The 22,422-nt window shown below is 38.6% G+C and overlaps 1 protein-coding gene across 1 annotated transcript in view; it reads right to left on the reverse strand.

Annotated features, from left to right (window-relative positions):
* The window catches only part of FREM2 (FRAS1 related extracellular matrix protein 2), a gene marked incomplete at its 5' end in the record, with an annotated part of 119,544 nt that overhangs the window by 22,328 nt on the left and 74,794 nt on the right, over positions 1 to 22,422 (reverse strand). Inside the window, 9 exons of the mRNA XM_010012795.1 lie at positions 225 to 356; positions 2,842 to 3,145; positions 4,016 to 4,174; positions 5,193 to 5,323; positions 8,160 to 8,342; positions 8,421 to 8,585; positions 9,218 to 9,415; positions 9,664 to 9,873; positions 11,339 to 11,488. Of these exons, the coding sequence (XP_010011097.1) occupies positions 225 to 356; positions 2,842 to 3,145; positions 4,016 to 4,174; positions 5,193 to 5,323; positions 8,160 to 8,342; positions 8,421 to 8,585; positions 9,218 to 9,415; positions 9,664 to 9,873; positions 11,339 to 11,488 (1,632 nt within the window). The remainder of the gene's footprint in view (positions 1 to 224; positions 357 to 2,841; positions 3,146 to 4,015; positions 4,175 to 5,192; positions 5,324 to 8,159; positions 8,343 to 8,420; positions 8,586 to 9,217; positions 9,416 to 9,663; positions 9,874 to 11,338; positions 11,489 to 22,422) is intronic.

Raw genomic sequence — 22,422 nt, forward strand, 5'->3', positions numbered from 1 at the left:
CTTATGTAAACTATGCAATTAATCTGAAAACATTCAAGACTATGTATTAACACAATATCTTATGCACCTTGTTGCAAACTGCACTTGTACATTCATCAAGTTTTTCTCTGGTCCCACATGTTATTTTGGCTATTTAAAATAATATGACCAATAAAATAGCTCAAATAACAGCTTGTTTTATGAGTTCTCTCAACTGCACAGCTGATTAGCTGATTATATCATACCATCAATATGTGGCATTGTGACTGTCAGTTTGATGAGGTTGGCATAATCAGGATCTTCTGGGCCAGTATAGCGCAATTTGGCAGAGAATGGTTCTGCTCCAACTACTCCTGACACACGAGGCTGACAAAGACCTAATGGAAAAAGAGAAAGTAACTTTACTTTATGTCCAGAGGCTATAATCTATACTTTCCTTTGCACTATTTTTAGATGTACTTTTTTCCACTGTACAAGTTTCCAGAACAAGGAGAATTTTCTTTAATGTCAGGTAAACCCTTTTCAGCAGCATTTACCAGAGGTTTGAACGCGAATTAATGCAAAAGAGGATTCAAACAGAAATCATCCAGATCAACTGGACCACATTTTCAGAAACAGGTGATGATACTGCACCTGTACATTTTCAGTCGCATGTGCCAAGCATGCTTGCAAAGTCAGTGTCAAGTGCTATACTTTCTTACAGAGATCCTCAGAGACATACACTTTAATTCCTCCCACCCTCTTAAGCACATACATAGCTTTACAGAAGATATTTGATCAGTGTTCATTCTGTTTTGGCCTGGGATTGGGGTGTGGACCTATACATGCCTTCATAGGAATCCATGAGCCTCCTGTTCCATTAGTGACCAAAATGTAGTTCAAATAATTGTGTCAAAGGATCTATAGAAATACTGTGCTGAAGGTAAAGCCAGCTTCAAAGTTAGATCAAGTTGCTCAGGGCCTTGTTCAGTTGAATTTTGAATTTCTCCAAGAAAAAACAATCTATAACTTATTTTGGTAATCCTTTCCAGTGTTATTTCAACCTGTTCCAGTATTAGTCCTGGTTTGTAGGATCAGAAGATTAGGTTTTTAATAATATGGTCTGATATATATGCAACTTCTGGTTGCATAGTTCAATGTAGAATTGTCTGCATTCTGGCCACAACAATCATAGCACATTGTCATGGGATGGCCAAAGAAACCAGCAGACATGGAAAATCAAACCAGTTCCCTTTACCCATGTTCTGCTCTTTGCCGATTTGTGAGGGATTACAAGAAAGAGAACGCAGGGCTCTCCTCTTGGAGAACTTATCAGTTCTGGTGGGCCCCATCTGTCTCAATGCTCCAAGTTGGAAACTTCTGGCATGATGAAAAATAACTTCTCTTCAGCATACAATAGCTTTGTTTGTTTGTTTTTCTCAAATGCAAGAAAGATGTGCTAGAGAGGCTAAACACTTTCTTTTTTCACAATCTGACTTTTGAGAATTTGATCTTTGCACTGGAGGTCAAGCATCTTCGAAGCTCACAATACACAGGATTTTGGCAGGTTGCTTTGATCACTGCACTTCTTTCAAAATAGCATCTAATAATTTCCTTTTTGTTGTACATGATCTTCAGTATTGTTGACTTCCACATCATAAGTTAGCTTAGGTACTGGAAGTAATATATGCATAACAATTAAGTCCTGAGCCTGAGTTAATTAGCCTTGTCCTATTTAGGGTGTAGGATTCCTGACAGTACAAACAAAGGTGACTTGAGTCTACAGTCAAAATGTGGAATAAAGGACAGGAATAAATAAATAGAAAAACCATCCATTAAGCTCGTTAAAACCCTAACTTAGTTGAAAATAAAATGTTTACAATATTTAGTTGGAAAAGCCAAGGAAATTAAAATTATATTTCAAATGAACAATCATGTAATTTATCTACTGTTAGATCTCACAAAACCCAGAAGACTTAATGCACATACAAAAGCAGCAGAGATGACACAAAGAATGCAAAATGGCTGCAGAAGGGTAACAAAACACAGTGTTCTGTAATTGCTGATAATTACTCATTCTCTGTATTATACAATAAACAAAAGTATCTGTGACTTCTACTACAAAATAGCATATGCTATCAAATGGTAGTTTGTGCATGTCAGTTCTTCGCCTCTGCTTCACAACATTCAGTACGAGTTTCATGAAAAGAGTTGGCTGGGCAAGGGAAGTAGACTACAGGAACTGCTGGCTGAGGGAAGGCAGCATCAATTCAGTAGTGATTTGGTATCAGACAATCAGAGAGAGACAAAAACAGAATCAGAGAAAGAAGGCTAAATATTATGAATACCTCAACCATGAAAAGATTTTGTCAGTGCCCCCTTATTGGACACCAGTTGCTTTAGTCCTTAGTCAAGGAAGACACTGAGCGTCAGGTGTCCAGTGACTGAGGCCAGTGAGGCCTGAATGCCAAATGAAGCTTTTCTCCTGGCTAGGCATTCATAAGAGCACTCCCATATGGGTTCTCCAGTGTCTAATAGGAGCTGAGATTGTTCTGCAATGTTACTACAGTTGAATTCAAAAGCCAAGAGAAACGAGGTTTCATGAATTCCAGTGCATATTATATATACTGTTCTACTGAACATGCAAGTTTGCTATGTGGTTAATTATTTAAGGATGTGGGCAACTAGCAAAGTTGAAACTCATTTTCTTTTGACAATTCCCTACTGTGCTAAGAAAATGCTTTTGCACCATCTCTATGGACAACAGAAGAAAAGCTGAGATGGTAATGTTAAAACACCTGATCATGTAATCAAATTTTCTTACGATAGAATTTGGTATCAAAAAGAGGTCTGGGGGTTTTGCAGTAGGTGATGATGCCTTACCTTCTGATGTGCTTATAGTTACAATAGGACTCATAAGCTCAAGACCCTCATTCCCATCTGAATTCACAGCACGAGCCGCACACTGGACTCGAGAACCGGCTTGAAAGTAAATGGAGTCAAGTGTAATCATCTTGGAGGAAGTGAAGAAGGTATCAAAATCAACCTCCTTCATGGGGCTAGTCACACCATCAGGACCAGTGGGTGCACTTACAAGCCACCGGTATTGTGTCAGAGTATTATTGATGTTCTCACTGGCACATATAGAACCAGTCTTGTCAAAGTCTTCATATTTAGGATTACAAGCCTGCAGAACAAGGCAGATATATTAACAATTTACTTCCTTCATGGCACAGGAATTTTAATTTACAAAGATCTCAAAGCTCAACAACATAAAACTGACAACCCCAGTAAATCTCTTAAGAAATCATCTTATTTTGACACTGACACTTTTAGCATGCTTGTGGTAGATTAAACGGCAGGTCTAATTATTCTTAATGAAATAAAAATATTATTTGAAATTACAGTTTATGAGTGAAAACCTAATAGAGTTATAAAGGCACAAACTACAGTCCCGCATGCTACTTTAACTTGAATTTCACCCTTTGATCTAATTCTGCTAATATACTTTGCATTTTGAGATATTTTTTTTTTTGTTATTTATTTCTATTTAGGAGAACCATTCAACATATGATCCATTCCTGTGTGTAAGGAAGAGTGTGAGAAACAAACTGAAGATGTAGATGGACCAAAACCTTCTTCACACAAAACTTCCAGCTGCAAAATTACAATGAAAGAAGCCTGCAGTACTTCAACAAACACTACTCATCTTCCAGTCTGTGTCACTTATTAAATACAATGGTTTATCTGCTATCCCTAGTGATTTTAATTCTGCAAATTAAGTCAAGATAATGCAGGTAATAGTAAGATAATACAATCATAGACATAGTGTGAGTATCAAACTGTTCCTAGTGATGAACAAGTAAAATACCTTTCTATGTTTTTTGTCCTCCTGAAAATTGATTCATTATCCAGACAAATTAGATTAGCTCTTAGGACAGTTCTAGCTTGAACTCATCTGTGACTCATAACAATATGGATCGATACTGGGTGCCTAAAATACACTGAGCAAAATCCATATACTAATTTTGTTCCACCTTTCCATAGAGATACTCACTGTGATACAGATGACAGGATAGCCAGCTATGGGACTGGTTCTGTCTTTGGTTCTAGAAGTATCATCATATATCAAAAGGGATGCAACTTGAGGGACAGAGGGAAAGGTGACATCTGCCATGCTGTTCATTTCTTCAATGTAAACAATGGCTTTGGCTGTCTGACAATGAAAAGGCAGAAATGGTTCTCTGTGAACATTTAAATAAGCAAGGGGATTCAAGCTGGACCTTGATGAGGTCTAATCTTTGAAACATCGTCCCAAAAGAAGTTCTAAAACCTCAACTGGATGAGCTATTTAGAAAGGATTGAGGCACTGGAAAGCATAAAGCAGACTACAAAAGCAAGAGTTAAAATGATCTATTTTCTTTTCAGAACACTGAAGACATCAGACCCTTTACCCTTGTGTCCCAGCTTTCTTGAATCATGCCTTGCCAACAAACTGTGTTGGGTAGGTGTTTGTCGTGGTTCAAGCCCAGCCGGCAACTTGGAACCACGCAGCCGCTCGCTCACTCCCCCCCCTTTTCCTTCCTCCCCCCGCTCCTGGAGGGATGGGGAGGAGAATCGGAGGAATGTAACTCCCACGGGTTGAGATAACAGCACTCCAGTAACTAAGGTATAATACAAACCACTACTGCTACCAATAATAATGATAAGAGGAATAACAAGGGGAGAGGACACAACCGCTCCCCCCCCGCCGACCGATACCCAGCCCGACCCGAGCAGCGATCTGGGCGTTCTGGGTAACGCCCCCCAGTTTATAGACTGGGCATGACGTGCTGTGGTATGGAATACCCCTTTGGCCAGTTTGGGTCAGGTGTCCTGCCTCTGCTTCCGCCCAGCTTCCCCTCCTCTCTGGCAAAGCATGAGACTGAGAAAGTCCTTGGTTGGAGTAAACTTTACTGAGCAACAACTAAAAACATCGGTGTTATCAGCGTTGTTCCCAGACTGAAAGTCAAAAACACAGCACTGCACCAGCTACTAAGAAGGAGAAAAAATGACTGCTGTAGCTGAACCCAGGACAGTGTTACTGTGTCAGCTGGGCTGATCTTTTTTGTCTTTTAAGATACAAGCCAAGATGGTGTATATAAACCTTAAAAGATGAGTAAAACTATAAGCCAGAAAGCGAGAAGGCCTGTTTATAAGGTTTTGTTGTTGAGGACTTTGCATGAGTTTGATACCTGTATTTCTGCAACCATGTTCTCATCAGGCTTCAGGTGAACAGTGAAGGCTTCTCTCATCTCTCTTACTCCATCAAAGAGAACTTCAATCTCCACAAGGTGCTGTGTTTCACCCTCCTTAAACTCAATTTCTAAAAACATAATGAGGTATTTAAAAAATAAATCTGTTGTTTATAACAAGCCATAATTCTAGACACAGCCAGGAGAGACGGCAGTTGATATTCCCTTTTCAAATTACAGATGTTCATGTATTTAGTTTAACCTATTTGATGCTAAAATAATAATGAATAGTGGTGGACACATGTGGAACTCACTGAAAATGAGGCATAATAATCATCAAAAGACATTTGGAAAGACCAAGATTTAGTCTAATACAATTTAGTATTTTAGAAATGCTCTGGGCCTAATTATAACATAAATGTTGGCAACATGTGTGTATGACCAAAAGACTGAAGAATTCTAAATAAAAAGTATTACCAGGTTTTAATCAAAGAAAATGCATTTTAATAAATGGTATATGCCAAAAATAAGGCAAAAAGCTAGAGCTACACAAAAGTACTGCATTTTGAAAAGCACTGCATCTGAAAAAAGACTTTGGAGGTCATTGTGAATAAGGAATTCAACCTTACTGACTTCACTGGGTTTACATGGCAAGGTTTTGGTAGTGGGGAGGCTGCAGGGGTGGCTTCTGTGAGAAGCTGCTAGAAGCTTCCCCCATGTCTGACAGACCAATGCCAGATGGCTCCAAGACGGACCCACCGCTGACAGGGAAGGAGCAGCAGAGACAATGTGTGATGAACTGACCATAACCCCCATTTCCCATCCTGCTGTGCTGCTTAGGTGGAAGAGATAGAGGAATTTGGGAGTGAAGTTTATCCTGGGAAGAAGGGAGGGGTAGGGGAAGGGGTTTTGCAATCTGATTTTATTTCTCATTATCCTATTCTGATTCAATTGGTAATATATAAAATGAATTTCTCCAAGTCCAGTCTGTTTTGCCTGTGATGGTAAATGCTGAGTGATCACCTTGTCTTTGCCTTAACCCATAAGCCTTTCATCACACTTTCTCTTCCTTGTCCAGCAAAGGAGAGGAGTGATAGAGTGGCTTGGTAAGCACCTGGCATCCAGCCAAGGTCAACCCATCACAGTGACAGAGTTAGAAGAGTACTGTCATTCTTTGATGTATTTATTAAAGGAAGAAGTACAGAAACTATTTTACATTTGTGTGTGGAACTGATGAGAGCGATCCTAAAATAGTAGGTGCATTTCTACTACGTTTATTTTTTACAGGACGTGAAATTAACTGAAGATGGCACAGAAATGACCAATAGAAATTGAGGACCAGAAGAAAGAAAAAAACAGACTTGCAGAAAGCTGTGTTGTGATTAGTATATTGAAATACCATCATAAACAAAAATACCAGGTGCCAAAAAAGCTCTACACTCTAAAGGGGCAGATACAATAATCAGCAGTGGATGAGAGTTAAGTATATATGATAAATAAGCATAGCTAAGTGAAGCAAACTGCTATGAAACACTCATCCTCTTCAGTGCCTTCAAACCAAGACTGGATGCCCTTTCTGGAGGGTTTACCTTCTCTAACCAAAAGTTACTTGGCTCAGTACAGAATTAATGTGGGAAACTGGGAGAAACTTGCAATCCACAGTGAGTATGATTAAGTGATCTAATTATTCTTCAGCCTTAAATGTTATTAAGCCATGAAAATACTCCTTATGGTAATAAACGTGCTATGGGAGAGCTAATAATTTTACTGAATTTCAGCTTGTCCCACTTCCTTCAGACATCCGAGTTTGTACCCATGGCTGAATAGGCAGGCTCCCTGAACCCACAGATGTTCTGAAATCTGTGTGGAAATCCTGCAGATCACAGACCTTTCTAAAAGGCTTCTGGGCAGAGGCCAAAAGCCTCTTGTACTGCACCACCATGCTTCCCTTGAAAACTCTGCTTCCATGTCTTGTCAGTGCACAGCAGGCAGAGTGTAAGCAAGGCAATGCATATAGGTAACGTGTATAGAGTAAGTAACAGCTGGCACTAAAAATTCCTGTGTTTTTCAGGAGGAAAGAGCAAAACTCTAAAATGCAGGAGGCAAAGAGACTGAAATTAGCAAGCTTCGGGTTGATAATTTTCTTATTGCTAACAATTATTCTTTTCTAATATCACTAGTGGAAAAGGCCTCTTCTTCTGTATAATTTGGAGATAGCCCAATGTTGTTGCTCGAGGTTCAAAAATAAGTCCTATCTTTCAGTTGGACTGGACACCAAAATGGTTTATCCAAAACTACGAAAACACTCCAGCAATGAATGATTAATCTTAAAACACACATTAGTATCATGTATTATCACAAACTTCGTAAGAAAAAAAATTCACAGTGCTACAAACTCTATCAGTCATTCACTGAACCATTTGGGTGGGCTATTTAATGGAAAGAAGTTTATCAGCTAAGAAATTTCTCATTCTGTTACACAACTTTTCTCCTCATTCATTAGTAGTAAGGAGCAGTCGGCAGTGAATTGCAGAGATACAGAAAGAAAAATTGATTATTATGAAAGTAGAACAAAAAAAAGAAATAGACATTAATTCCTACAGAGAGCAAAAGCCATGAGCTTAATTAACTGCTTGAGAAACAACTACACAATCATATCCTATGAGCAGATCCTTCTACAGAGTAATGGTATTACATTTTGCAAAGGTTATGAAGGTGGCACACATTTCTTCCATGGTTACTTGCACTGCAGATGTTCTCAAAGGAGCCACAATTCTTTTGTAAATATCTTCACTGATAACTAGTATACGAAGAGGAATTTGGCTGTTGTGTACCCCATAGGATCATGCCCATACTGAATTTGAATAGCAAAATGGATGCCATTGCAAAGTATTCCATTAAACAAGTTAATTCATCTTTCAAACATTTTGTTATAGTACAATGTTATAAACATCTGAATGATCTTACCTTCTGATATAGGGTGATAGTCTTCTCCAGAAGTAGCAGACCCATCCTTTGTATGAACTCTTACAACAGAAACCTTTGAAGTGTCTCCCAGACGAAGCACTGGGATTTTCACAACTGCTACTTGCCTTGTGTCCTTTGGTTCACTCACACTAAATTTGGTCTCACCAAACTTAATAATAGCCTCTGTAATTAGAAGAAAAATGTTTTTAGAGAGCACAAATAGACTTCCAAAAGCCAGTAAACAACAAAATAATTTCTTACTGTCTGCATCATCCTGAATCTTTATGAGTGTCTCATTTTGTTCACCAATAGAGGCACCAAAGGAAGAATCGCTTCTTGGAGTGCCAAGAACCAGACGTAGTTCTTCCTCTTCTTCATGGAAAGTATCATCCATAAGCACCAATGTACAAGGCTTCTCAGTTTCACCTGCAATAATTCTTAAGGTAACATCATGCAGAACTTAGCTGTCTTTGCTCTATTACAGCACTTTTCTCTAAACTCAAGGAACCACAGGCTGCATCTGCTGGCAAAGGCATCCGCCTTGACACTATGTAAGTTAGTAAGTAATGATAATAGTGAAAGCAAAATTAGCAGTCATTACCTTTCCATTGAAACTCATTGAAGCGGAATCCCCCAGTTTGAGTCTTCTCTAAGACAAGTTTCTATTTCAGTGTAAGTTCAATGTATTTGCCAGAAATCTGCTTAAAAAAGAGCAGAGCTTCTGAAGTTTCTTTTTTGACAGCAGGTCCATGCTTCTGATACTGTGTTACGCTGAACCTGTTTTTGCTATCAAAAGGATCCTGGCACTCAGGCTGAATTTATATGAAGATATGCCCCTTTGGTTTCTATTGATTATTCCTCTAGGTCAGAACTGAAGTAAAAAGAGACAACATCATTTTTGGGCACTCTGCCCATTGTGTATGGAAAAGGCTTGGTTTTCCAGAGTGGTCTTTTTGACACTACTTTATGAGAAGACACAGTTAAAACAAAACAAAGCAAAGCAAAACAAAACAAAATATGAGACACTAAAGGCTTCTAAAATCAGATCAAGAGCTTACCAGGAAGGAATGTGATGATGGAACTGTCAGTATTAGGACGTTCTTCAAAGTCCATCATTACTTGAGCGGAACCTTGCCTTGTAAAGCACCTCACAGTGGATGTGTGTCGGATATCCCCACTCCTATATATCACGGCAGAAATCTGTCCATCATTTTCATTGCCTACATACACAGATTCTTTAAACTGCATCTTAGGTACTGGGCAGAAAAAATATAAAAAGCATGTGTAAAGTACAATTGAAAAAGTTATCATATCTCCCCTCCACTATCTCAAATTTAATTAAAATACATTGCATCAGACATATAACATAAACAGGTAGACAACAAATTACTTAACACATCATCTGTAGCTGAAACATGTAGACTTACTGGCTTTGGTGTGATTCAAAAGGACAAGTGCTATCTCCTGCTTAAACGTGAAAAGGTAAAAAAAAAACATTACTCACAGTCAGACACTGAGTCATTAATGAAGATGATGGCCTTGCTGGGTTCTCCAAGAGCAGCATTCATGGGCATCCTTAGCACAAGCTCAAACTTCTCAGTTCCTTCTAACACTGGCTGTCCAAGGTCATCCAGAATTACCACACGAAATGTCTGCATATTGACTCCAGGGGAAAAATCCAAATTACGACTGATGCCTACATAATCTACTCCAGCTACCAAAAGAAAAGAGATAAACCGTATCAAATTTATAAATAGCATTACATGTAATGAAAATTAAAAATACCTACCATTAGGCAGGTAATTGTAGGTAAATGTATTTTTTAACATAATTTTAAAATTTGCCAAATATTGACCATCCATAAATTGGATTATAGAATAAACCAAGTCAATATTAAGCTACTTTTTGTTCAGTGATTCAAGTCACAAAATAGGGTTGATTCTGTTCTGTTGTAAAGCAACAGTTATTCCACTAAAACTAATTAAATTTGTTTTAAGTAAGAAATTAAAGTAAGCAAAAAGTCCTTTGGAAAGGTATTTAACATTATTCTGTAACAAAGGTAGAAGTTTTGCTCTTATGTTTGTTGTTGTTGGCTGGTTGTTTATTTGTTTTACTTAAAGCAAAGCAAGTCAATCCATAAAAAAACCAGTGAGAAGAAAGCTAACAAAACAAGATACTGCCTGAACGTGACACTATCTTGGAACCAAAGCATTAGAGGTATTTAGGAATTTAGTAAAGGACCAGGACTTAATGTGGAGGATACATTTTCATTAAAATTGAAATGAGGTTTGGAATTCTCTGAATTTGTAAAAATTTGGCAAGACTAAAGTTTATCATCAGATAGGCCTAGAGTCCCTGCTTCTATACCTCAGAGCTAAGCCTCTAGGGCAGGACATCAGGACGAGCAGCTCAGTGCAGCAGATCCATTGCTGCTCCATGTAAGACCAGGTTCATGGCTTTACAGGCAGTCAGACATGTCAGAGCTTTCAGGCTGTGACCAACAGACTAAAGAGCCCAAGAACTGTGCCATTCCCACTTTTGAATCCTAGAGGTCCTGGCACAATGAATTAAGATTCTTACTATAAGGAAATATATTTCCTCCCCTCTCACTCCCCTGAAATAAAATAAAGATTCAGATAAGATAAACACATCATATAAAGCAAGTTCAGAAATTAAGAATATTTTTTTGGACTTCATAATCTTATTTTTCATTACAAATATATTTACCATATATGTTATATATGATACGTAGATATCTGATGTTTAGATAATCCTGAAATAACAGTTTTACCCAATTTTGCCTCACTGAAAATTAGTTGAGAAAAACTGTCTTGTTACACTCAGGATAAGCATATAGGTAAGATAATTTTTATGCTGTTTGACAGTGACTATAACTGTGTGCCCAGAGTATGCTGCTGAGGCAGCAGCCAACTGCCTTTGTGGGACAGTGTTTTATATGAGGATTTTGAAGGCATTTCTCTTAGTACTGTACTTCACAATTATTCCTACTTGTTTCTTTGACAGAAATTCCATAGCTACTTAATTTATTCTAAGAAAGATCTGCTAAGAGCAAGAGACATACAATTTTCATCTTATGTAGTTGAATCTGTACCAAAACCAAATGTATTAGCATTTGTTGTTGAGATGTATTATGAAGCTAAAGCAAAACAATAACTTACCCTCTGCAGTTATTGGTTCAGATTTGCGAGACCGCACTGTAACAGAGGCAGCTTTAGACAGATCAGTTCCAGTCCTCCAGACACGTACCTCAATATAGCCAGCACTCTCATCAACATAGTATTCATCATTTCCAAAGTAGAATGCTGGTTCTGGTGAGAGAAGAATAATGTCCATGTCTCTTTATCTTATGTTGAAGGTAACAAGAGAGCATAAAATACACATCAGACAATAGAGAGAGTTTCACTCTTTTCAGTAAGTGAAATAAAGCTTTATTTTTAAGGTTTAGATTTTTTTCTAGGTATTTTTGGCTTCTTTTAAAGTCTTGATTTGCGCCTGTGTTGGGATCGCAATTATTACATCAGCGCTGTGCTCCTTTTCTTGCCTCCCACATTTTCAACTTTGTGTGTCAGCAGAGGTATGAATCTGTGTGCATGACCAAATATGTTATCTCATTAAACTTACTTGAACTGAGTCCTGTGCACAAGCCAGAAAATTCCTTGCATTTTTCATTTTGGTGCAAACAGACAAAGGTGAATATAGATAATGAAACCTTAACTTGAATGTTCTCGTAGATAGCTGTTGCTAAAGCCAGACTCAACATGATGTATAACTGGAGCTGCTTTTGGAAGCTTTTTCCAGCTAAGGAAAGTGGCAAATGGTTAATTTTAGTTCCTCCACATCTAGCATTTAAAACAAAATCAATCTTATTTCATGTAAACTGGAATATAAGTAGTCTCTTATGTTAATATTGAAGTTCCACAGTCTACAAGAAAGAAGAGCAAAAAGCAAATGAGGTTAAGTGTTATCCCACTCAACAGACATATATTGTTTACGCTAATTTTTTCCTCCCTTTTCCAGTTTTTCTACCCACAGCAATTTCACAAAGAAAATGGGTTTAAAAACATAGCCCAGATTCATACTGGATGTATATCAGCTCCCCTTTTCTAATGCTTTCACTCCTGTTTCAAACATATAAGAGTAAGCACACACAGCCAGCGCCTCAGTTTTCCTATTGAGCATCATGAATCTTACCTGCCTTCCCCAATACCTGGGATGTAATTTGAAGACCTACACAGATACTCTTTGTATTTCATCACAGTTTTCTTATGTTGCCTAGTAAGAATTTATTATAATCATGAGGTTACAATACCACAAATGTGCTTGAAAATACCAACCCAAATTAAGTTGACAAAGATCATAGCAATCAATCAGTGTTCTATCAGTGGCACTATGAATACTTCCCCTCCATCAAACACAGAAAAAAACCCCAAACAATTCGAAGAAAATTACTGGAAAAGATTATGGTTCTACAGAGTTATGCCAAGCACACAGAACAGGTACAAAATACCCAAAGAAGGACACATAAATCCTTTTTAATGGCAAGTAATTTTCATAATTCAGTCAAATTTACTGAAGATCTTATGTATGTTGCAAAACCTATGCCTTCTATTGCAGTGGAACAAAAGTTTTGGAATTGAAGAACCTGCTTCAGACTACAACTGAGCTCACTAAAGCCACATATTGTGAAGAGATAGTATTTTGAAGGTTTTGGAGAGGCTTGTAGGATAACCAGACAGACAAAACATCTATGTTTTCCTGAAGTGCTTGAGAACAATCTGACTGACTACACAGTGTATGGCAAAAATCTCCTGTGTGGTAGATAGCTTATTTATTTTGATAGAAAAATGAAAAATGTAAAACAGGAATTTAAAACTAACCAGACATAATATAAAGTAGTTACTCAGTTATTAGTAAGCCAAAACTTCACCTGAGAAGGTAGCAGTTAAAAAGTATTTTGGAATTGCATTCAAGAGTTAAATTGGAAGATTTGGAGAAAAGATTTTTCTCTTCTTTCAAGATATTTCCTGTATTTCACAACTGACAAAATAGAAAATTAAAACCCAAGCAAACAAAGACATCCCATAATATTCCACATCAGTGAAACAAATGCACCTGATTATCTTCTTACTTACTAAAACTAGTATCATGGAGTGTTACAAATTCATGGAACTGAATGCATTTTCTGAAAAATAGTGCAGATTCACAGACCTGCTTGAGCATTATCAAGGTCATCAATCTTAGCAGGATGAAAGACAAACTTGGCAAACGTCTAACTTTGGTAGATAAGAAGGCTTTCAGTTCAATTTCTTTTTGTTTCTTTTCTTTCAGTCAACATTATGTGTATTTAAATGTGTGTGCACAGACAGACACACATCAATCTTAATTATTTGCCTATAAAGAGTGGGTTGTCAGTAGCTGCATCTATATTTGGGACTCTTACCTGAAACATTTTTAACATGTGAATACTCTTTGACACTATCCAGACATTTTAGTATAACTATTATTAACTTTGATGAAAGGATACTGCAGAACTAGGTATTAGATCTGCAAAGAAATGTGCCATTTCAGACATACAATGATCCTCTAAAATTCTCAAAGACTCATCCAGCCTCTAGAGGTTAAAAATACATAATGCCTACTAAGAACAAACGGTTATGAATGTGCCAACAGTTAGATAAAGGCAGATAAAAATATTGATAAATCTAATACGTGTCATTTCTTAAGTATTCTTAAAGTTTAGCACACTTTCCCAAGTCTAATCTCGTTATAACATTTTTCTGTTTATATTGATGTCCCAATAGTTCCGGAAATAGATCTGGACTTGGCTGCACCACATTTGAAGCACTTAAGTGAGAGATACTCAGAATCACAGCCTGCTTGCTCTCAGTTTGCAAGGGCAAAGGTAGGCCATTCCAGGAGGTTTCCCAGCATAATGAGCATACAGGAGAGGTGGAATGGCTCACTCATTGTAGTGAGAAAAACCTGAGGAGATCTGAAAGCATTCCCTTCTACTCACTGACTGCAAAGGGAACTTAGATGATCTGCCTTAAAACAGGTGGAAGATATAAAAGAAAATGTTGTTTGTTTCTTGTAGTGTTACCCTAATGCTTGCTTTAGTGCTACTGAAGAAGAATCCTCATGCACTGTTTGTTCCTGTAGTCACAGCCAAACATAGTCTAAACCCTCAGTTAGCTTGCCTACTATTCCAGAGTGAGATTTTCACACTTTCTGAGGCATGCACCTTCAATGAAAGACACATTCTACATGGTTACCCACCCTAGGAAACAAATCCTTACAAATGTTTTGTAAGTTCATTTCCTGTAAGCTGTGTTAGTAGCTCCCCAGGGGAAGTAGCAAAGCCAAGCTACTAACAGGGAAAGCATTGTCTTTCTCAGGTCATGGCTGGAAAACACTCTGCTCAATGGCTGCGGGCTCACTTACAGCAGATCTTTAATCTAGTAATCACTCTGAAGAGAGACCACTGCAAATTTAATGGTTCCTTTTACAAAAATAAGAGGAAGATTTTTTAAGAGTTTTTTGTTCGGACCCACAGATTTCACTGGCATGAAGTTACAATGATCAGAGGAGAAAGGTTAGGAGCTTTAGTTCCAGGTTTCATGGCACAGAAATTAAATCTTTGTCTTGCCTTTCTACTTATAGAATTAGGAGTGTGTATCAACTGCAGCACTAGTCAGTCATCAAGCAGGAAAACAAACACACTTCTTAAGCTGTTAGAAATAGGTCTATTTTTGAATGTACATCAGAAAATCAATGCAATAGCACAAAGCTGCTAATTTCCAAGGAGGCTTTTGTTTTTAAATTGATATCCTTACAATCTACTTTAGAGAGACATGGCAAAAGAGTAAGTTGGTTGTAAGATATGCAAGGGGCACAATCAGCTTGGGCTGGTAGTGCAAATAATATGTAAGGCAGGATAGTTAGGACAAACAAAAAAGAACACTCTTCTGTGTTGAAACCCTGATAAGCCTTAACACTAAACTGATTTTCAGAGATATATGCTTCCAGTGAGAGATATGTATATATTTGACATGAGCAGGCAGTGTGTGCTTGCAGCCCAGAAAGCCAACCGTATCCTGGGCTGCATCAAAAGAAGCGTGACCAGCAGGTCAAAGAAGGTGATCCTGCCCCTCTACTCTGCTCTCGTGAGACCTCACTTGGAGTATTGTGTCCAGTTCTGGTGTCCTCAACATAAAAAGGACATGGAGCTGTTGGAGCAAGTCCAGAGGAGGGCCACGAGGATGATAACGGGGCTGGAGCACCTCCCGTATGCAGACAGGCTGAGAAAGTTGGGGCTGTTCAGCCTGTAGAAGAGAAGGCTTCATGGAGACCTCATAGCAGCCTTCCAATATCTGAAGGGGGCCTACAAGGCTGCTGGGGAGGGACTCTTCGTTAGGGACTCTAGTGGTAGGACAAGGGGTAATGGCTTTAAACTTAAACAGGGGAAGTTTAGGTTAGATATAAGGAAGAAGTTCTTCACAGTGAGGGTGGTGAGGCACTGGAATAGGTTGCCCAAGGAAGTTGTGAATGCTCCAACCCTGGTGGTGTTCAAGGCCAGGTTGGACAGAGCCTTGGGCGACAGTTTAGTGTGTGGCGTCCCTGCTCATGGCAGGGGGGGTTGGAACTAGATGATCTTAAGGTCCTTTCCAACCCTAACTATTCTATGATTCTCAGGAAGAAAGAAATAATAGAAGAAAACAGACCTGTTAGTCTGATATTTAAATAATGGAAGTAGGAGAAGCAGTCATTACAATCAAACTCATGTTTGATCTTTTCCTAGGGGTGTTAAACTGTTTATTCCTAGAAGATTTGTCTTCCTTCTTTCCATGCATGATACAAAAAAGGCTATGATGTGAATATTATGGTAATGCAGAGGGTGCAAAACAGTGCTTTGTAAGCCTACTAGCCTGTTCTGGTAATAGACTTCACATGCTAGTGCAATGCTGAGTCCAAAATAATGAGCCCTGATAGTTGACATGGCTAGTTAGCTTGGATATAACAACGGACAAACATGGCAGATTTACTCGGAACCTCATCTGGCTTATACCCACACAATGTATACATCCCTACACAACGCGTATTTGCATTTCAGTATCACAGCTAGCATTAAATGACTGAGCTGCTGAGTCTATAACACCAAAGACTCAATCCTTCCAAACGTGAAGTGGGTAAGATATACATAGACCAGTTAAGAACAAGAGTTCCATTAATTTTGAGGAGTGGACATTTCCTGTTTAATAGCAGTAAAGGTCAATTTCTGTAATGCCTCTCATATATGCTTGTTAATGGGAGCAGAAGAAGAGCTCAGAAAACTGTCCATTACAAAAATTTATATTATGATATTTTCAAAGAGAACTTTAACATCTGAAACTAGGTAGCACCATTCTACAGCTATTTACATATACTTGAAGCTACGAAAGCAACTGAGCTTAGCACAATGAATTTAATTTGCCAAGTCATTTATTTTTGCTGAATGCTGTAGAAGCAGGGGTCAAGATTTCAGTCAGAGCTCAGTTTTGGAGCAGGTACTATTGTGCAAATGCCAGTAGCTTTTCATTTGGTGTGGTCAAAATAGATTACTTTTCAAATTCATATGTTGTAATCTTAACAGATTTCACCTTCTTAGCACTGTTGTCAGAACTTTTGCAATCAAAAAGTAAATTCACCTCAGAATCAAAAATGTAAGTTGCAGCCCAACTGCCACACACATTATCTCAAGCAAATAATGTCTGTATTTCCATTTGTCTCAACAGCCCATTTCTGTCTACCAACTTATGATTTTTTAAAGTATACAGAAAACATTATAACACATAAAAGGACAGACTCAAATTAAGGTAACCTTTACCAAACCCAGTTCTATATTGTAAGAAAAACACACAAGTTTTTTTTACCTACAGAGGAAATGCTGTACATTGACTGGACTGTTCATCAGTAAATTACTCTCATTTTATGCCATTTAACCCTGTCATTTCAATAGAGTGAATCAAGATCAGTAACTGTTATGAAAAACACCATATATGATTCACTTTGATTAATTTAAGAAACATACTAAATCAGTATAGACCTTTACATTTTAACTTATCTTTTCTGGTAAAGTGCATCCATGCTTCGATTTCTCTATGCACAGTACCACCACAAAGGCCTGGCATCCAAATCTAACCTCTCTGCTACATGAATAATTAAAACTCAAATATGAACAAAGGAGCACAGTGAAGGAGGTAGACTACAGCCCCAGCTGCAAGACTGAGGATGGCAGTAAGATGACTACAGTGATTCCACATCTCTGGTCACCTACTCTTCTTGTCAGCCCCATGTTTGCTGCAAGGAGAGCCTACAGCATACTTAGCAGCCTGAAGAAGTGAGCTAATTCTGATTTCATTTAATGCCAGGTTGCAGTTCATAATGGTTCAGTAGTAACTAGATGAGCTACAGAGTAAGCCTGAAACATGGACAGTAAAGACACCTGATTACATGAAGCCGTGCTGTAGCTCAACTTATTCAAGATGAGTGGCTTTAAAGATTAATTTTTCAACATGTAACTTACGAACAAGCTGGTAATGAACAGTCTTAAGCTGCCTTACAGCTGTAACTGGCGTTTCAGGAGAGAGGTTTATGTGTAATGTTGACTATTTTAAGTGACCTCTTCGAAGCAATTTACCTTTTTGTTTGGTTGAGAAATATTGTTACCTTTCCAAAATACCAAATTCATATATGTGAACTAACATATATGTGAAAATATTCATGAGCAGAAGTAGTATTGTTTTGATCCTAGCACACACCCTCAAAATATAACCTACAGACCACTGGAACTATCACAGGTGTCAGAGGAGCTTTTCCTGTGTTCAGAGTCTGAGGACAGGGACAAAAGATTTTTCCTGCTACAAGAACATCAAGCTCCAACCACTTGCCCAAACTATTCCATAATCTAGATAATTGCCTCATTTATGAATGTAAATAAACATATAAAGAATAATAGCTGAAGAAACAAACACTTTGGAATTTGGGGACACACCCAAATGTAATAGTTTCGCCTGCAGCAACCATCTGACTTTCACATACCATTTTCCTACTGGCAAGACCTCACACATAGCATGAAACTAACTCAGAATCTTCTACATGTTCTAGTTTGAAAAAGACTGAGATTATTTTTAACGCAAGAGGCCCAGGAAATACATCAGTAACAAATTCTCAATGAATTGGTGAAACAGAGGGAGGCAGATAAATGGTAAGGCTTGGCAGCAGTATTTAAATATACCACACACAAGGTACCTCACAAGGAGGTCAAGTGTGAAGGAACTTACAGTTAGTGATTCATACATGAGATAACAAATGAGGACTCCTACAAACAGAAATGGTAGGAGAAGCTGAGCAGCATTTAAAAATCAGGCTACATAAAGGTATAGCATGTAGCCATTTCTAAATGTGTTTTTCACATTTTAACTGAGTAATTAGTTCACTACTAGGCCTTGCAGAAAAATCAGTCTGTAGAAAAGGTCTGAGTGTAATAAGTATATTTGCAAAACCAGGCTTTCAGAGAAGAGTATTTTCATTTTTTCTCTTCCAAATCGTGTTCCTCACACCTACACTCATATCAAGAAACATGACCACAAAATTGCAATAGTTCATTCTATGAATGTTTTCTTTATATAATAAATATATTATAAATATGTTATATTATCTTGTAACATCATCCAGTTAAATCATGACCTTGATCTCTAAAGTTTTAAAGCCCAAAGTCATAGTTATGACAATTACGTTTTCTCCCCAGCTGCGATTTCATTGGTTACCAATTAGTATTAGTAGGGCTTTTGAATGATAAACAAGCATTTTGTTGTTTGGTAGTGAAAGCTGATAGGAAGATGGCAAAGAAATTGTGGAGTCTCAAAAGCAAAGACAAAAATCCTAGACCTTAAGAAAAGTAAACGTGCTGAAAATGGGTGAACTCCTTATGCATTGCAAGCCACTAGACTTTGAGAAAAAAGGATATACCAATATTCTAGAAGTCAAAATAATTCCAAATTGTGCTGAGTAGTCCAGAGCTGCATGCAGTACTCCACGCAGGGTCTCACGAGAGCTGAGTAGAGGGGCATAATCACCTCACTTAACCTGCTGGCCACAATTGATGCAGCCCCAGATATGGTTGGTTTTTCCAGCTGCAAGGTGCACATTGCTGGCTCGTGTCCATTTTTTCATCTACCAGTATCCCCAAGTGTTTCTGCACAGGGAGAGATACCACTATCCCCCAGTCTGTACTGATACCGATGATTGCCCCAGCTCAGGCGCAGGACCTTGCACTTGGCCTTGTTGAACTTCCTGAGGTTTGCGCTGGCCCACCCTCAAACCTGACAAGTCCCTCTGAATGGCATCCCTTCCCTTGAGCCTATCAACTGTGCCACTCAGCTTGGTGTCATCACCAAAGTTGCTGAGAGTGCACTAAATGCCACTATATCACTGACGAAGGTATCAAGTAGTACTGCTACCAGTACAGACACTTCAGGAACATCACTCATTAGTGGTTTCTGTTTGGAGATTGAAACACTGCATGTAAATAGTTGTATGTGGCCAGAGAGCTAATTTCTCATCCATCTAATGGTCCATCCATCAATCCTGTATCTCTCCAGTTTAGAGGTAAGAATGCTGGAGGCCTTGAAGGCCTTGAAGAAGTCTAGGTAGATGACATCTGTAGCACTTCCTTTCCCCATTGATGCAGTCACTCCATTATAGGCCACTAGATTAGTGAAACACAATTTGCCCTTGGCGAAGCCATGTTGGCTGTCTCTAATCACTTCCCTGTCTTCCATCTACATGTCTTCTAGAAGGATCTGTTCCACAATCTTACCAGGCACAGAGGTAAGGCTGTTAAATTCATTTTAACCAAATGAACTAAAAATCCGAATCTTATAATAACAACAACTGTGTTTGGTTTCACTGAAGAGGAAATGAAGAAGGGAGGCACTATTCTTATAGCTATCATTACTACAAATGGTATATAAAGAGGAACAGCATAATGAAGAAATGTAAAGTACTTTATTTTCCAGGCAGCCTTTAGTATTTGCATATAATTCCTGGCGCAGCTTGCACAACAAAGAAAATTATGATTCTGCCCATTCTTGTAGATAGTTACTAAATCTGTCTTGTGCCTATATGTATACACAGATATTTTTGGATTGGAGACATCTTGACCAAATCACAAGAGAAGCTAAGAGAGACACTGCCACAGTTCTGAGTTTAGATATTTGCACTTTTACTATTCAGTCACAATGCTAGTTATGCTGAGTTGATTTAACTGGCAGAAAGAATTTCTTACAGGTTTTTCTGCTCACATACAATGAGAACATATTTAGCTCACCGAGGCCTGAGAACAAAAATATACAAGAGTACTTCCAAGCTCCCTTTAGAGGAGCTAATGCTGAGAATGGGAATCAGCAGAGAAGAAAGAAGCAAAAATAGATCCACAGCCAGATTTATCAGACCACAAAACCAGAGCTCTAATAACAGAAAATATGCTCTGCTGTACGTTAAAAGTTCTTGAATTCTCTCTTTTGGAATTCTGACTCCATTCACGTGGGAGGGAAGAGAAAAGTGTTTCCTGACAGACAGTAATGTGAGACAATAACTGAGTTAATCCTTTGACGATTTAGACATTTAAAAGGAGAATCAATGTCATTAAAAATCAATGGGGTACTGTGGTTACTCTGTTCCTCAGTATCTTTTGGGTGTTCAAAGACAGATGAGCAAAATGGCAAGTCTCAGCATAAGGAGCTTCAGAGGAAGCAAGATGATCTGAAGAAACATTAGGAAAATGTAATGCACCAAGATGTCCTACACAACTTGATTATCCAAACCTTAAATATACAAAGCACTCACTTGGTCATTAAATTCACTCCCTACAATCACAAGCAACCAGGAACAAATGATTCATTTAGAATGGTTTTCTAGGCATTCACTACAATTTCAAAGAATTTATAATAAATATAAGATCTTTGTGTGCGGCCATCCAGCCAGTTCTTTAACCACTGAGTGGTCCATCCATCAAATTGGTGTCTCTCCAATTTAGAGACAAGGAGGTCATGTGGGACAGTGTCGAATGCTTTGCACAAGTCCAGGTAGATGACGTCAACTGCTCTGCCACTGTCCATCAGTTCTGTAGCCCCATCATAGAAGGCCACCAAATCGGTCAGGCAGGATTTACCCTTAGTGAAACCATGCTGGCTGTCACCAACCACCTCGTTGTTTTTCATGTGCCTCAGCATTCTTTCCAGGAGAATCTGCTCCAAGATTTTGCCAGGCACAGAGGTGAGACTGACTGGTCTGTAGTTTCCCTGGTCTTCCACTTTCCCTTTCTTGAAAATGGGAGTTACATTTCCCTTCTTCCAGTCATCCTGAACTTCACCTGACTGCCATGACCTCTCAAATATGATGGACAGTGGATGAGCAACTTCATTCACCAGCTGCTTCAGGACCCGGAGATGGATTTCATCAGGTCACATGGACTTGTGCATGTTCAGGTTCTTAAGGTGGTCTCGAACCTCATCCTCTCCTACAGTGGGCCTAAGGTCTTCATTCTCACAGTCCCTGTGTTTGCCTTCCAAGACTTGGGTGGTGTGGTCTGAGCATTTGCTAGTGAAGACAGAGGCAAAGAAGTCATTAAGAACTTCAGCCTTCTCCAAATCCAGGGTAGCCAGTTCTCCAGATAGCTTCCAGAGAGGGCCCACGTTGTCCCTAGTCTGTCTTTTGTTTGCTACGTACCTATAGAAGCCTTTCCTGTTATTTTTGACGTCCCTTGCCAGATTTAATTCTAACTGGGCTTTAGCTTTCCTGACCTGGTCCCTGGCTTCCCGGACAACGTTCCTATAACCTTCCCAGGTTGCCTGTCCTTGCTTCCACCTTCTGTAAGCTTCTTTTTTCCCTCTAAGTTTCCTTAGCAGATCCTTATCCATCTAATGGAAAGGATTCATTTTCAACTATTTGATGTATTTTGAATAGAAAACTCAAAAGCTGTTTTCCATATTTCAACACTTTCCAGGAATACTACTGTAATTCACAAAGAAATGTAACAATGGATATATAAGCTAACCATTTAGGAATCTGCAGTAGTGAAGGCTTAGAGATATGCTGTTCTACCAGCTGAGTAAAAAGAGCCATTTGAAGTAGATGGACCAAGTACTGTCTGGAGGTCATGATCTGTCCTCCTTACCTATCAAAGGAGCCTAGATCTATGATG

The sequence above is a fragment of the Nestor notabilis genome, unplaced genomic scaffold (assembly GCF_000696875.1).
Source record: "Nestor notabilis isolate BGI_N333 unplaced genomic scaffold, ASM69687v1 scaffold284, whole genome shotgun sequence".
Lineage (NCBI taxonomy): Eukaryota > Metazoa > Chordata > Aves > Psittaciformes > Psittacidae > Nestor > Nestor notabilis.